We start from the raw sequence: 14,255 nt of genomic DNA, 5'->3' as shown, positions 1-14,255 counted from the left end.
GAACAGGAACAGTTGAACGAAGACAAACACCAGTCAGGGAGAACACTGACAAGCAACCATCCCAAACAGCGAAGGAAGGAGACAAGAGCTGGACAGCACCACAAACACAATTAAAGCTGGATTTAAACAAAGTCTCATGCAAACAAAATCGACTAGACCCCCAAGGCTGTTCAATAAAAATAAACTAATCAATAAATAAAATAGTCTAAAAGCAAGAAATCCTTTCCATTTTAAATGAACTGCTTCAGATTCCTGCTTTTACTGACTGGCAGCATGAGAGGCAAACCTAAAGAAAAGCGTAAAGGTGTAGTAACCCTTAAACTTTGATGGAGTGAGTGGTACAGCACCACTCTTTGGCCCCGAAACCTTGTCCCTTAACCTGGCTCTCACCTGGGATGACCGATATAGTTTTCAGTGCTCGGAGAACCCTGAACGTTCTCAGTGCTGACACATTGCCCAGGTCCACAAACGATGTGACATATCTGTAATAAAAGGGAAGTCGCATACAGACGCCATGACAGGACAACAAAGAGCAGTCGGAGGAAACATGACACAAGGAAGGGGCTGGCTGACAGCTGGCAGCAGGCACTCCTTACCTGGGATAACTGAAATAGTTTTCAAAGCTCTCAGTACTCTGAAAGTGCGAAGAGCTGAAACATTGCCTAGTTTTACAAACTCTGTTACATACCTGCAGGAAAATTCACAATTACAATAGAGCTTGTGTAGTTCAGGAGAAAAGACATTCATGTAACATGGCAACGTCCCTAAACCCCTCAAACACTATTACATGGTGGGATAGACAATAGGTGTGAGGAGTCTGAGGAAGGACACTAGCAAAGCTAAGGTTAGACTGAGAAGTGCCTCAATATTCCTCATGTCTGCATGGTATTGTAATTACAAAGACGTGCAACCATTCCAACACAGTATTGCAAAACAACTGTTGTCTTGTGTATGCTCCAACAATTAATACACTAACAACACAAAGAATAAACTAAGGGGACTTGTTGCCCCTGAACAACAAACAGAATCAATGTACTAAACTACATGGACAGTTACCCAATACTTGTAACTCATCTGCCTCAAGCAGATAAAGCAAATGGTAGTGAAGTCTGGTAGCTGTTAGTAGAAATAGGCAAAATGACTTGTAGTGTAGAAGTGGGTTTGTCGTGAGAACTTTACAGACTGAACATTAGTGTATAGTGTCGCCACTAGTTTCATCATACAGCTAGGTACGCAGGATACAGTATCCTGTTACAGCACATGACAGGAAAATGTGTGAATACTTACGCCATGACAATGACACAGAAATCCAACCAGTTCCATGGGTCTCGGAGAAAGGTGAACTTCCCGACACAGAAGCCCCTTGCCAATATTTTTATAAGCGATTCAAATGTATAAATTCCAGTGAATGTGTACCTGTTGCAAACAAAGGGGACTGGTTAGTCGACATAGATAATTGTGGATGTGTATTGTGGATGCATGTCGATTTTGGGGTAAGAGGATGACTTACTCTATATTCTTTGCCCAGTCTGGAGGCTGACTCAGGGTCATAAACGCACAGTTGGTAAGGATAGTGAACATGATTACCATGCTGAACAATGTGGAGGCAGTTGTCAAGGAAACTGAACTGTCCAGACTGGTTAATTTAATATTGCTTACACATGACATACGATACAACACCTGACATCAGGGATAGAACGTATCAGGTGAGCACATATCTTCAGTACACAAATCACTATATTGCACTAATTATCTGTTCAAACAGGATAAAGACATGGGATATAGGATATAGATTTAATTTGACCTAAAAAAAAACGTAATTAAAAAAAAAATGTCAATGAAAGGATATGAGTGAACCAAAACCTTAATTGATATTCTTCTAAGAGGGTTGAAGGGGCTTAAGACATACAAGGCAGGAGTGGCGTTGAAGCGGAAGATGGCCTTCCCTCGGTTCAATACTATAAAGGTCTGTGAGAGAGAGAGAAAAAGAGAGAGACAGAGAGAGAGAAAGGGAGAGAGAGAGAGAGGGAGAGAGAGAGAGAGAGAGATAGAGAGAGAAAGAAAGAGAGAGACGGGGAGAAAGACACCCCATGAGACTGTAAACACATATTCCTGGTCAGTTAGGAGTGATGGAAATGAACTATTCACTAAACAAAAATATGTGAATTATTCATTTTTCTCTTTGAGAAGAACAACAACACCAGCTTCTGGTGTTGCTATAGCACAGTGATACTCTGTGGTAGAGAGCACAGTGATACTCTGTGGTAGAGAGCACAGTGATACTCTGTGGTAGAGAGCACAGTGATACTCTGTGGTAGAGAGCACAGTGATACTCTGTGGTAGAGAGCACAGTGATACTCTGTGGTAGAGAGCACAGTGATACTCTGTGGTAGAGAGCACAGTGATACTCTGTGGTAGAGAGCACAGTGATACTCTGTGGTAGAGAGCACAGTGATACTCTGTGGTAGAGAGCACAGTGATACTCTGTGGTAGAGAGCACAGTGATACTCTGTGGTAGAGAGCACAGTGATACTCTGTGGTAGGGCTGGGCGATATGACGATATATAAACATCTATCGTTTCATATTATGCTCTATCGTTTATTTTGTTGGGTTGCAAATCACACTCTTTACGGCAATATTTTCCGTCAGTTGGACGTCGCTTTGCGTTCTTCCACACGTGCCACGTGGAAGGTAATTTGCAACACAAACAAACATGGAGGAGAGTGAACGCGACACAAAGCCCGGAGACTGTACCTAAAAGAGGAGTTACGTCGGTCGCATGGACGTGGTTTGGGTATGAAAAGTCTGACACGGACCAGAAAACCGTCCTCTGCCAAATATGCTGCAGGCCGGTCCCGACAACAGGCTCAAACACCACTAACCTCTTTTACCACCTACGCAAGAATCATGTGAAACAGTACGGAGAGAGTCTACGGATGAGACCCCAACAAGTAGTCGAGTGCTCAAAACAAACCCCCGACTCAGACGTTGCAAGAGGCTTTTGCCCGCGGCACACCATATGGCAAAGAATCATGAAGATGGAAGGAGATAACAGCTGCAGTTAAAACTTAGCAAAGACATGGCCGCAATTTACACGGTAGAGAAATGGGGGTTTCGTGAGTTGGTGCTAACACTCGACCCAAGGTACCAAATGCAAATACCTTTTATTTGTTGAGTATAATTCAAAATGTAATAAGAAATAGGCCTTTACATGTGGTCATTTTATATAAAGATTTATTCATTCATATCGGGATATGATATTTTGGCCATATTGCCCAGCCCTACTCTGTGGTGTGGTAAAATGTCCTCCCTGAAATTGTCAGATGGTATCCCTATCGATCCTTGCTTTCCTGTCACCTTGAATACAAAGGCTCTGGATGGATGACAGCGTGCTCCATCACCTAACCTACACAATAACAACTGAACCTGGATCTGACAACAGAGAAAGCCTGTGCTACGACAACTCTGGGTGTCACAGCATCACAGTGCCCGACCCAGAGATCTCTCACAGCACGGTATACTGTACACATGACTGGATAGACAGTAGTATGCATCAACATAAACCGTCTGCTCAAAATATTATGCAGATCCAAAGTTGAGGGCTACTGTATCCAAAAACATAAGCTACTACATCCGTTATGCAACGTTACAGACAACTGTGTGTCTATGCTTTCCAAGACTGCCATAACCCTTCACAACTCCTTCAAACACCTCTTCCTTGGTTTCAAAGCCCAGCTCTTTGTGATGACCAATCCCACTCACTTTCTGATTGCTGTAGAAGGTGTCCAGGTCCTCCAGTGGTGTGGACACCAATCCTTTGGGAATGTCCCCGTATATGAGTGGCAGTGATTTGCCTGCCTCCAGGTCACTGCTGGGCTTGGGTCCGTTGTCGTCATCGTCATTGGGCTTCCCCTTGGGTTTCTTGGCGTTCTCCTCAGCGATCCGCCTCTCGATGGCATCAAGGGACTCACGACAAAACAGGAGGAAGCTGTCTGGTCCTGGCGGTACAAGCAGCTGTGCCATCTTTTCATCCTGCACATTCAGAGTGAACGGCTAGCCTCCTTCAATAGAAAGGACTGGAGAAACAAGAGGGAGAAGCTCCAGTTAAAGGCAAGTGTAGTGACTCTGTATCAACTCCTGAGGCATGGATATCCTAAAAACGACATAAAACCTCTGAAATATTTATACTGAAGGAAATGTGCAACCTGTATGAGTGCAGAACACAGTGACTTGGACAATATTCTTCCGATATAATCTTACAGCCACAATCATCCAATGTCACATAGATACCAGTGACAAAGGGAAACAGAAATGCTTTCCATACCGCATCTCTTTGGCAGTATAACAATCAATATGAGGTACTTTACAGTCTATTCTTCACATCTATTACATTACTTTAAAAAAACAAGCCCATGAGTGGAGGGAGATCTGTCTGTGGATCCCACAGAGGACAAGTAGCAATCCATTATCAGCCTAGGGAGACCTGACTTCGCTCTTTAATCCACAGCAACTACCTGGCAATAATGAAATCAGACTTGCCATATAATACAGGCTTCTAGTTTAACCCATTACTCTCTGCTCCAGAGCCAATCCTACCGACAACAGCTAGAAGGCATGGTTTCGTTCCGAGCCCAGAGTTTCCACCTTAAAATGAGTAACGAAATTACAGAGGTAGAGGCTGATGTTCCAAATAGGCTCAGAGAGTAGTAAGATGATGCACAGGGACACTGCAAGGGCAATATCGAATATCCCTTTTACTACAGCTCCCCTCTGCATCTGTCCCGCTGTGGAGAGGCCTCAGCTTTATCTCTATGTCATAGGCTTTATAGTGCAATAGTGTCATAAAATAAGTCCATTATTTGTCTTGACAGATCCAAGAAATCAATCACTAAGACATTGGTCAATGCTGGACTGGATTGAATATAAATCACGTCAATATGTCAACATAGTAAAACCCCATTGAGGAATTTAGTGAAACGGAAGTAGTTGTTGTAACCTCTGTTTGAGGTATATTTGTGCTCTGCTATGGCATTCGGTTATATCACCCCATATTTAGGTTGTGGGTTGTGAATATGAATGATTTGTTACATATAACAGGAACGCAAATCCTGCCTAAGGCAGCATAATACCTATAATACACTATAATATAAATACCTTAATAGCACAGCTGTGGTTGACTAGTTTGACTCTTCAGCCAGCTACACACAAATGCTAATTCATACGAACCTGAATTTGGAACGTTCTCATAAGTGCGTGTCATCAGCATTAGTACTCTATACAACTCACACATCTTCTATTCACTTTAATGGCTAGAAGCCACGTCTAATTTCCCTTCATTAAATGGAAGAAGTCATTAGGAAATGGCTTAGTTTATCTGTACAGAATTTGCCAGTTGTAGCTGTGTATCAAATTCAGCTACAGTAGCTTCTCTAGAATGCCTCCTTAATGCATCTGACATGTTGACTCTGAAGACAAAAGGCAACCTTCCTAGTTGCCTTTACAGGTATGAGTGCATGCACTGAAGGAGCAGAGCACATACACAAGTAGAAGCAGTTATGAAAAGAGTACAATGAAGAGCTGACACCTGCATTCTGAATAATAGAACCAATTATTCAGAATGAAATATTTTATATTGTTGGCTATAGAAAAGTATAAATGTCACATTAAAACACGGATGAATGACTAATCTATGTAATATAGCAAATATTTTCTATTAGTTTAAAGTCTTTTTATGTTAAGAGTTTTTAAACCTTTTAGAGTTTACCCACTGGGCACAGGCATCAGTTGAACGTCTAGTTTTGATTTGTCTTTGATTGAGTTGTCAATTAACATGACTTCAACGTAAAGATCAACAAACATCTTAAGCATGTAATTGGTTTTAGGTTCAAAGTTGAGTGAAAAAAAGACAAACATCCCTGAAGTCCCTTTACGTTGATGACTTTTTACAAATCCAATCAGTTTTCCACGTTGATTCAACGTCATCACATTGAATGTTTTGGTTGAAATGATGTGGAAACAACGTTGATTCAACTAGTTTTGCCCAGTGGGTACCTTGCTCGACAAACAAAATCCCCCAAAATTGATTTAAAGGTGAATGTAAATGTCTGTATGAATCATTTGATCTTTTATCCATTCACCACTTTCCAACAGGTATATAAGTGAGAATGCGCCGTGATGTAAAAAAAATACTTCCTGGCTTCAATGGTATCTGGGAGCAATTCCCAGTTTCCAATGTAATCGCTGAGGTGCCAGGTTGGAGTCATGCTATAATCTTGGTACTAACCTTTCTCTAGGCTGAGGGAGGTAGGCCTCTCCATCGGACCTACTACAAGCTGTTTAGCCTTCCATTTATTTTAGATTGCTTCTACCAGAGAATATACGTAAATGTTTGGTCACAATCCAGCTGCAAGACAAAAAAACGGGCACAATCATTCATACTGTACACTACAGTATCTCCATATAACACAACAACTCATTCAACACAATATAACATAAGGTCATTATTCCTATAACCTTGGTACATCAAACTCAATAGATAATAAACAGATAATGGACTAGATACATGATGTCAACTAAAAGGGATTCAGTCAAACGTATCTTACAGTCAGATGTGACCGTAGGTGTGTGGCCAAACTGTATCCAGTGAAAACATGGTGACTGTTGGCAGCAGTTGAAGGATTTCTGTTGGGTAGGCTATATTCTGTGTTAACTCCTCGAATCTATGTTTATTGACATACTGTAAATACTGATTAGTGATTAGACTTAATATGTGAGCCAAAATAAATACTGAAGCGACTGGTCACCAAACATAGGCAGCATAAACAGATGGCCACCATCATTCCTGTTCCCAAGAACTATAAGGCTTCATGCCACAATGACTACCGCTCTGTAGCACTCACATCTGTAATCATGAAGTGTTTTGAGAGGCTGGTTATGGCACACATCAACTCCATCATCCCAGACACCACTCCAATTTGCATACCGTCCCAACAGATCCATAAACGACACAATCTCAATTGCACTCGACACTGCCCTCACCCACCTAGGTAAGAGAATTACCTTCGTGAGAATGCTGTTTATTGACTACAGCTCAGCGTTCAACATCATTGTCCCCTCCAAGCACATCACCAAGCTTAGGACCCTGGGACTGAACACATCCATCTGCAACTGGATCCTGAACTTCCTGACGGGCTGATCCCAGGCGGTGATCACCTCCGCCATGCTGACCCTCAACACGGGGGCCCCACAGGGGTGTGTGCTTTTTCCCCTCCTGTACTCCCTGTTCACCCATGACTACGTGGCCATGTACGACTCCAACACCATCCTCAAGTAGGGCTCCCGAGTGGCGCAGATGTCTAATGCACTGCATCTCAGTGCTAGAGGCGTCACTACAAACCCTGGTTCGATTCCAGGCTGTATCACAACCGGCCGTGATTGGGTGTCCCATAGGGCGGCACACAAATGACCCAGCATCTTCCGGGGTAGAGTTTGGCTGGGGTAGGCTGTCATTGTAAATAATAAGTTGTTCTTAACTGACTTGCCTAGTTAAATAAAGGTTAAATTAAAAAAAGTTAAAGGTTTGCTGACAACGCGACGGTGATAGGCCTGATCACCGGCAACAATGAGATAGCCTACAGGGAGGAGGTCAGTGACCTGGCAATGTGGTGCCAGGACAACAACCTAACCCTCAATGTCAGTAAGACCAAGGAGCTGATCATGGTCTACAGGTTGCACCTCCCTAGATCGCATGGCACTACAGATGGTGATGCAGACAGCCCAGGACATCAGGGACCGAGCTCCCTGCTATCAGCTAATGGGGATTCTAATAAAATACCAAATATCAAAATCCAGCACCTCTAATTCAGGCAGTGTGAAAGGAAGGCCCGGAAAGTCATTAAAGACTCCAGCCATCCAACCCATCAAGTCTGACACCAAAAGGTTCCTGAACAGCCATAAAACTGCTAAATAGCTAACAAAATGGCTACACAGACTATCTGAGTTGATCCTTGTATTTTATTTGTATTTTTGCAGTCTATGTACACTCACAGGTCCCTATACACTCATGCACACTGACACTCACACAAACACTCACTCCATCATCTGCTCACATACACATAACATGCACATACATTTATACTGACTCTACACACACGCACTCACATACAATCATCATATACACTGCTGCTACTCTGTTTATCATTTTTCCTGATGTCTAGTCACCTTACCTCTATACAGTTGAAGTTGGAAGTTTACATACACATAGGTTGGAGTCATTAAAACTTGTTTTTTAACCACTCCACAAATGTCTTGTTAACAAACTATAGTTTTGGAAAGTCGGGTTAGGACATCTACTTTATGCATAACACAAGTAATGTTTCCAACAATTGTTTACAGACAGATTCTTTCACTTATAATTCACTGTATCACAATTCCAGTGGGTCAGAAGTTAACATACACTAAGTTGATTGTGCCTTTAAAACAGCTTGGAAAATTCCAGAAAATTATGTCATAGCTTTATAAGCCTCTGATAGGCTAATTTAATAATTTGAGTCAATTGGAGGTGTACCTCTGGATGTATTTCAAGGCCTACCTTCAAACTCAGTGCCTCTTTGCCTGACATCATGGGAAAATCAAAAGAAATCAGCCAAGACCCCAGAAAAATATTGTAGACCTCCACAAGTCTGGTTCATCCTTGGGAGCAATTTCCAAACACCTGAAGGTACCACGTTCATCTGTACAAACAATAGTATGCAAGTATAAACACCATGGGACCACGCAGCAGTCATACCGCTCCGGAAGGAGATGCGTTCTGTCTCCTAGAGATGAACGTACTTTGGTGCAAAAAGTGCAAATCAATCCCAGAACAACAGCAAAGCACCTTGTGAAGATGCTGGAGGAAACAGGTACAAAAGTATGTATATCCACAGTAAAACGAGTCCTATATCGACATAACCTGAAAGGCCGCTCCAAAACCGCCAAAAAAATGCCAGACTACGGGTTGCAACTGCACATGGGGACAAAGATCGTACTTTTTGGAAAAATGCCCTCTGGTCTGATGGAACAAAAATAGAACTGTTTGCCCATAATGACCATCGTTATGTTTGGAGGAAAAAGGGGGAGGCTTGCAAGCCGAAGAACACCATCCCAACCGTGAAGCACGGGGGTGGCAGCATCATGTTGTGGGGGTGCTTTGCTGCAGGAGGGACTGGTGCACTTCACAAAATAGATGGCATCATAAGGAAGTAAAATTATGTGGATATATTGAAGCAACTTCTCAAGACATCAGTCAGGAAGTTAAAGCTTGGTGGCAAATGGGTCTTCCAAATGGACAATGACCCCAAGCATACTTCCAAAGTTGTGGCAAAATGGCTTAAGGACAACAAAGTCAAGGTATTGGAGTGGCCATCACAAAGCCCTGACTTCAATCACATAGAAAATGTGTGTGCAGAACTGAAAAAGCGTGTGCGAGCAAGGAGGCCTACAAACCTGACTCAGTTACACCAGCTCTGTCAGGAGGAATGGGCCAAAATTCACCCAACTTATTGTGGGAAGCTTGTGGAAGGCTACCCGAAACATTTGACCCAAGTTAAACAATTTAAAGGCAATGCTACCAAATACTAATTGAGTGAATGTAAACTTCTGACCCACTGGGAATGTGATGAAAGAAATAAAAGCTGAACTAAATCATTCTCTCTACTATTATTTCAGGTTCTTAAAATAAAGTGGTGATCCTAATTGACCTAAGACAGGGAATGTTTACTAGGATTAAATGTCAGGAATTGTGAAAAACTGAGTTTAAATGTATTTGGCTAAGGTGTATGTAAACTTCCGACTTCCGCTGTACATATCTACCTCCATCTGTCACTCCCTGAGCGTAGAGAGCTTTTTATGTCTCTATTTTGGTTTGGTCAGGGTGTGATTCGGGTGGGCATTCTATGTTCATTTTCTATGTTTTTTATTTCTTTGTGTCTGGCCGGGTGTGGTTCTCAATCAGAGGCAGTCTATCATTGTCTCTGATTGAGAACCATACTTAGGTAGCTTTTTCCCACAGGGGTTTTGTGGGTAGTTATTTTCTGTTTAGTGTTTTGCACCTTACAGGACTGTTTCGGGTTTCATTTATTCTCTTGTTATTTTTGTTATAGTGTTCAGTTCTAATAAAAAAAACATGAACACTTACCACGCTGCGCTTTGGTCCGACTACTCTTCATCCGACGACGAAAATCGTTACACTATCACTCCAGTATCCCTGCACACTGTAAATATGGTACTGGAACTGACTGACCCTGTATATAGTATGCTTACTTACTTTCTCGTGTTCTTATTTCTTGTGTGTTTTTGTTCTACCTTAAGTTATTTTTAATATTACATTGTTATTGATTACTGCATTGTTGGGTTTAGAGCTATCAAGAAAGGCATTTCACTGGACTTGTGCATGTGACATTAAAACGTAGAACTTGAAACCAGTGTTTCATATAGGCCTATTGCACACAACTATGAGCTATGAGCTGCTAACGTGCTTCAAATATTTTTCTTCATCTGCAAGCTGTTGCCTTGACATCAAGACCATAAGGTGGCCAGCTGACCAAAAATGGCAACTCATTTGTCTCCTCTATCGTTCACTGACCTCAAATGACACCACTTTTGTTTTCTCTATCTTTCACCATGCATATTAGCCCTGTCCTGCTCATCAACAAAAACGGAGGGGCCTTGGCCTCAGTGGCCTACACCCCCAGCCTTCCCCTCCATGTTTCATTAATTCAATCAGGTTCTCCTCTTTCACATGGAGTTGACAGAAACCCCATGGTAAGCTACTGGCCTCAGTGTGCTTTTTTAGCCTAAGTGCTGGTATCTTTTTTCTCTCTTGTCAACACATTATGGAATTATCATGGATGATTATCATTGCTGACAAGGATTTAGCAAGAGAGCAGAAACAGACGGGCAGTCAAGCTAAAGTGTGTTAGTCTACTTACTTGAAAAATGTACTATGAACTCAGGTACAATGAAAAGACTCCAGGGAGGGAAGTGCCCACGGCTATAGACGTGATTTAGCATAGATTATTTAAAACATAATTGCCATGCATTATGACGTTTTAGTAGCTTGTTATGTAGGCGAAAACATTTAGGCATTTCAGCGCATCTGCATATTTCCTACTGTAGCCGACCATAAACCACATTGAAAGTCCAATTTGAGTTGCTTAGTCTGTTATCAAAATAAATAATCCCAAATCAGTCTAACAGAGCAAATAAGGCTACTTGCTCTCCCTCTCTTTCGTGAACGGGTGCTGTTGATTGACGGATTCTACCGGGTAGTCCTACTTTTCGCGCATGTGCTGCTGTCCATGGTGCTAAAAGGTTAACCGTAAATGGACTAAGCGCAGAAATGCCAGTGGGTCTATCAGAAATGCGTGATATCCTCCTTCCAGAGTGTCTGCTCGTGTGAATGGCACTGATTTATCCTCCATTATTTCACAAGAGATATGCCCAAGAGGGAGAAATCTGAAGTTCATGGCATTACTCACATAAGAGTGTACAAAATTATGTAGTCTAACTAACTATTCAAATCATACTCGCCTTAGGGGTATATCACTTAGCCAACTGTAAATCATGTTCAATTTCATGACAAAATATACATGTTGACCTGGGTTACTCATGCAGGCAAATGTATGATATGATTTAGGAAAGTTGAGATAGGACTTTAAATTAATAAAAGCGCTAGGAATTGCTGTTTTGCCGACTACTACAACGAAATTGTACAAAAGCAACGTTATATATCAGCTTTAAACAGCAAGCAACACGAAGTTATTGAGGTAAAATAGCTTACATATATGTTATCTTAACCAATCAAACAAATGAGTATTGAGAATGTATGACCAATATCGTATTTATACCCGCGGCTAATAAATTACACATTCATGACATCTGCTTGACTATTACCACAACCTTGACACGCAGCTAGCTGACTGACTTCTTGTATGTTTATGCATTTCTGCGTCTCGTCCATAAGAAGGTCCACCCTGAGTGGCGCGCTGAGGGAAGGTAAATAAATAGAAATATGCCCACACAACAGAAAAGGAGAAAGGTGTACGGATACATTCGAAAATGAATGACTTGATTAGGCTAATATTTTGGATATGAATATGAATATGACCGCATGCGATGATACGGGAGGGCATCAAACAAGTTACCTTATCAATGGTAGATTTGACGTACGGAGGGGGTTCAACTGCTGTCGCCATATTGGAGGCTTCAATTATTTCCATGGAGAAGGCTCACTCATAGCAAAATCTCCGCCCTACCCAGCGAGTCTGGTAGAACCAACACCCTCAAGCCACCCTTCCCATTCACGTACACGACAGTAGGCTATAGCCAAGCGCCCACAACCACTGCTTGCATCACGCCTCACGCCTCGATTTTTCTGAAAGAAAATGGGCTAAGTTGTAGAATGATTGGAGAAGTGTGACACATTTAGCGCGTCGGCGACACTATAAATAATGTAGACCTATACATTATGATGAGTTTAAACAGACTGATTACGATGTATAGCCTATAAATATATGTATATTGAAGAGTTATGACAGGCCTATGTCGCAGATAAATACATACAAACATATTTTGCTTGTGGGATAAAGTAAAATCGTTCTTGACTGGTATATGTTCAATTCTCATAGTCTTTATACGGCAATAATCATATTACAGCCTATCTAGTCCCAGGTGATGAAGTGTTGGCTACAGTAGGCTATTTGTACGGCTGTTCCAACGTCGGTAGCCTTATTGCCACTCTGTTGACATTAATCTAACAGGTTGGAATACCTAGAAGTGGCACCCAATTAGAAACACTATTGATGGGTCAGCTGAAACAATCCTGCAGCAGCAGACGGGACACTATTATGATCACAGTGATCAATAACATTCGATTCATATATCCGCTCTAGCAAGGTTAAACTAGGCTACAGTAGGGCGCATTATATTTTGTGTTGAACTATATTTTCTATGGGAGATTGGACATGCCGAAAGAACAATGTTGTCAGAGGTGAGATGGGATGGGGTAAATGCGGAAGACACATTTCAGTTGAATACATTCAGTTGGACAACTGACTAGGTATCCCCTTCCCCCTTATATTTCATGCCTGATCCAGGGGGTTTGATCCATTGACATTGTAAGAAGAAGGTTTGATCACACAAATCTGTAATAACTAGCAGGATCATAGTATTATCTGCTAAACAGCTTATTTCACCCATCAAGACTAATTCCCTTTAAAACCTACGCCACAGTTGTTTTTTAAATGAATAAAATACAGATCTGTAAAATCTGGTAATCCCCTGTCAAAATTACAAAATGCCCATAGTACGGATTACCTTAAACTACATTATCTGAGTATATAATAAGGCCTATCATAATTATTTGAATAGGTCAGCTATAGGTTACACATCATGGAATATTCTGTGACCAATAACTGATCATTATTGTATCAGGGCCCTCCAGGCATCTTCTTTAACCATATTTTTCCATCAGCCTTGTAATGCATCAGTTTTGAAAAACAGGGACAGCTCCCACTCCGTTTTCACCTGAGACATTAAAGATGGTAGACATACCTGTTTTTGAGAGATTTGTTTAAATTACGCAATCATTTCCCACCTTTGGGCAGCCCAATGGCACCCATTCCCATCCCCTATACTTACCATTCGTTTTTGATCCAAGGCAGGTAAAGACAATAATCGCTAGGCACGCCTCGATGTTGCTTTCTCCCGAGTAAGGTGATTGAAGGACACATGTGTAAACTTGACTAAGTCAAATGTGTTTTCTTCTTTCGATTTGGTATTTCCCAGAGATGGACAAAAAAATCACAGGAGAGCGTGATTAACTTGTTGCCACGGTCGTCTTGTTCAGAGCATTCTGTTGCGCTTCCGGTTGTTACCGGGTACCAATGACGGCAGAGAGTCGGGGTTGTGTGCGTGATCAGAAATAATGTCTGTCTGTGGTCGTGGATGTCGGGAAGGGATAATGGGCAGCCTACAGTTTAGTATCACTGAAATGGAGATTACATGTAGGCATACCTACTGTAACACATTGAAGAACATTCAAAAAGTGTTAGTCATCTCTGGATGTTGGTGAAGTATGGGGGTAGTTTCTGATACACACAGTGGGTGACTGTGGTAATACGATGTCAGAGTGTGTTTTTCTCATTATGAAAATGCTAAAGGCTTCACTACACATACACATTGTCACTACAATGTGTGCATCAATTAAAAAAAC

The 14,255-nt window shown here is 41.7% G+C and overlaps 1 protein-coding gene across 2 annotated transcripts in view; it reads right to left on the bottom strand.

Annotated features, from left to right (window-relative positions):
* The window catches only part of LOC139538454 (sodium channel protein type 2 subunit alpha-like), a 50,251-nt gene extending 36,342 nt beyond the window's left edge, over positions 1–13,909 (bottom strand). The window contains exons 1-6 of one of the 2 annotated variants that reach the window (XM_071340524.1): positions 13,682–13,909; positions 3,764–4,077; positions 1,850–1,968; positions 1,511–1,600; positions 1,288–1,416; positions 391–482 (exon numbers count right to left, since the gene is read on the bottom strand). In XM_071340524.1, the coding sequence (XP_071196625.1) occupies positions 391–482; positions 1,288–1,416; positions 1,511–1,600; positions 1,850–1,968; positions 3,764–4,024 (691 nt within the window). In that variant the 5' untranslated portion in view covers positions 4,025–4,077; positions 13,682–13,909. Of the gene's footprint in view, positions 1–390; positions 483–1,287; positions 1,417–1,510; positions 1,601–1,849; positions 1,969–3,763; positions 4,078–13,681 lie in introns of those variants that run through there. The other variant, XM_071340523.1, reaches the window with a different exon arrangement.
* Positions 13,910–14,255: the final 346 nt, after the last annotated feature.

This window comes from Salvelinus alpinus, chromosome 14 (assembly GCF_045679555.1).
Source record: "Salvelinus alpinus chromosome 14, SLU_Salpinus.1, whole genome shotgun sequence".
Taxonomy (NCBI): Eukaryota; Metazoa; Chordata; class Actinopteri; order Salmoniformes; family Salmonidae; genus Salvelinus; species Salvelinus alpinus.
This window is presented reverse-complemented; position numbering and strand designations above follow the sequence as displayed.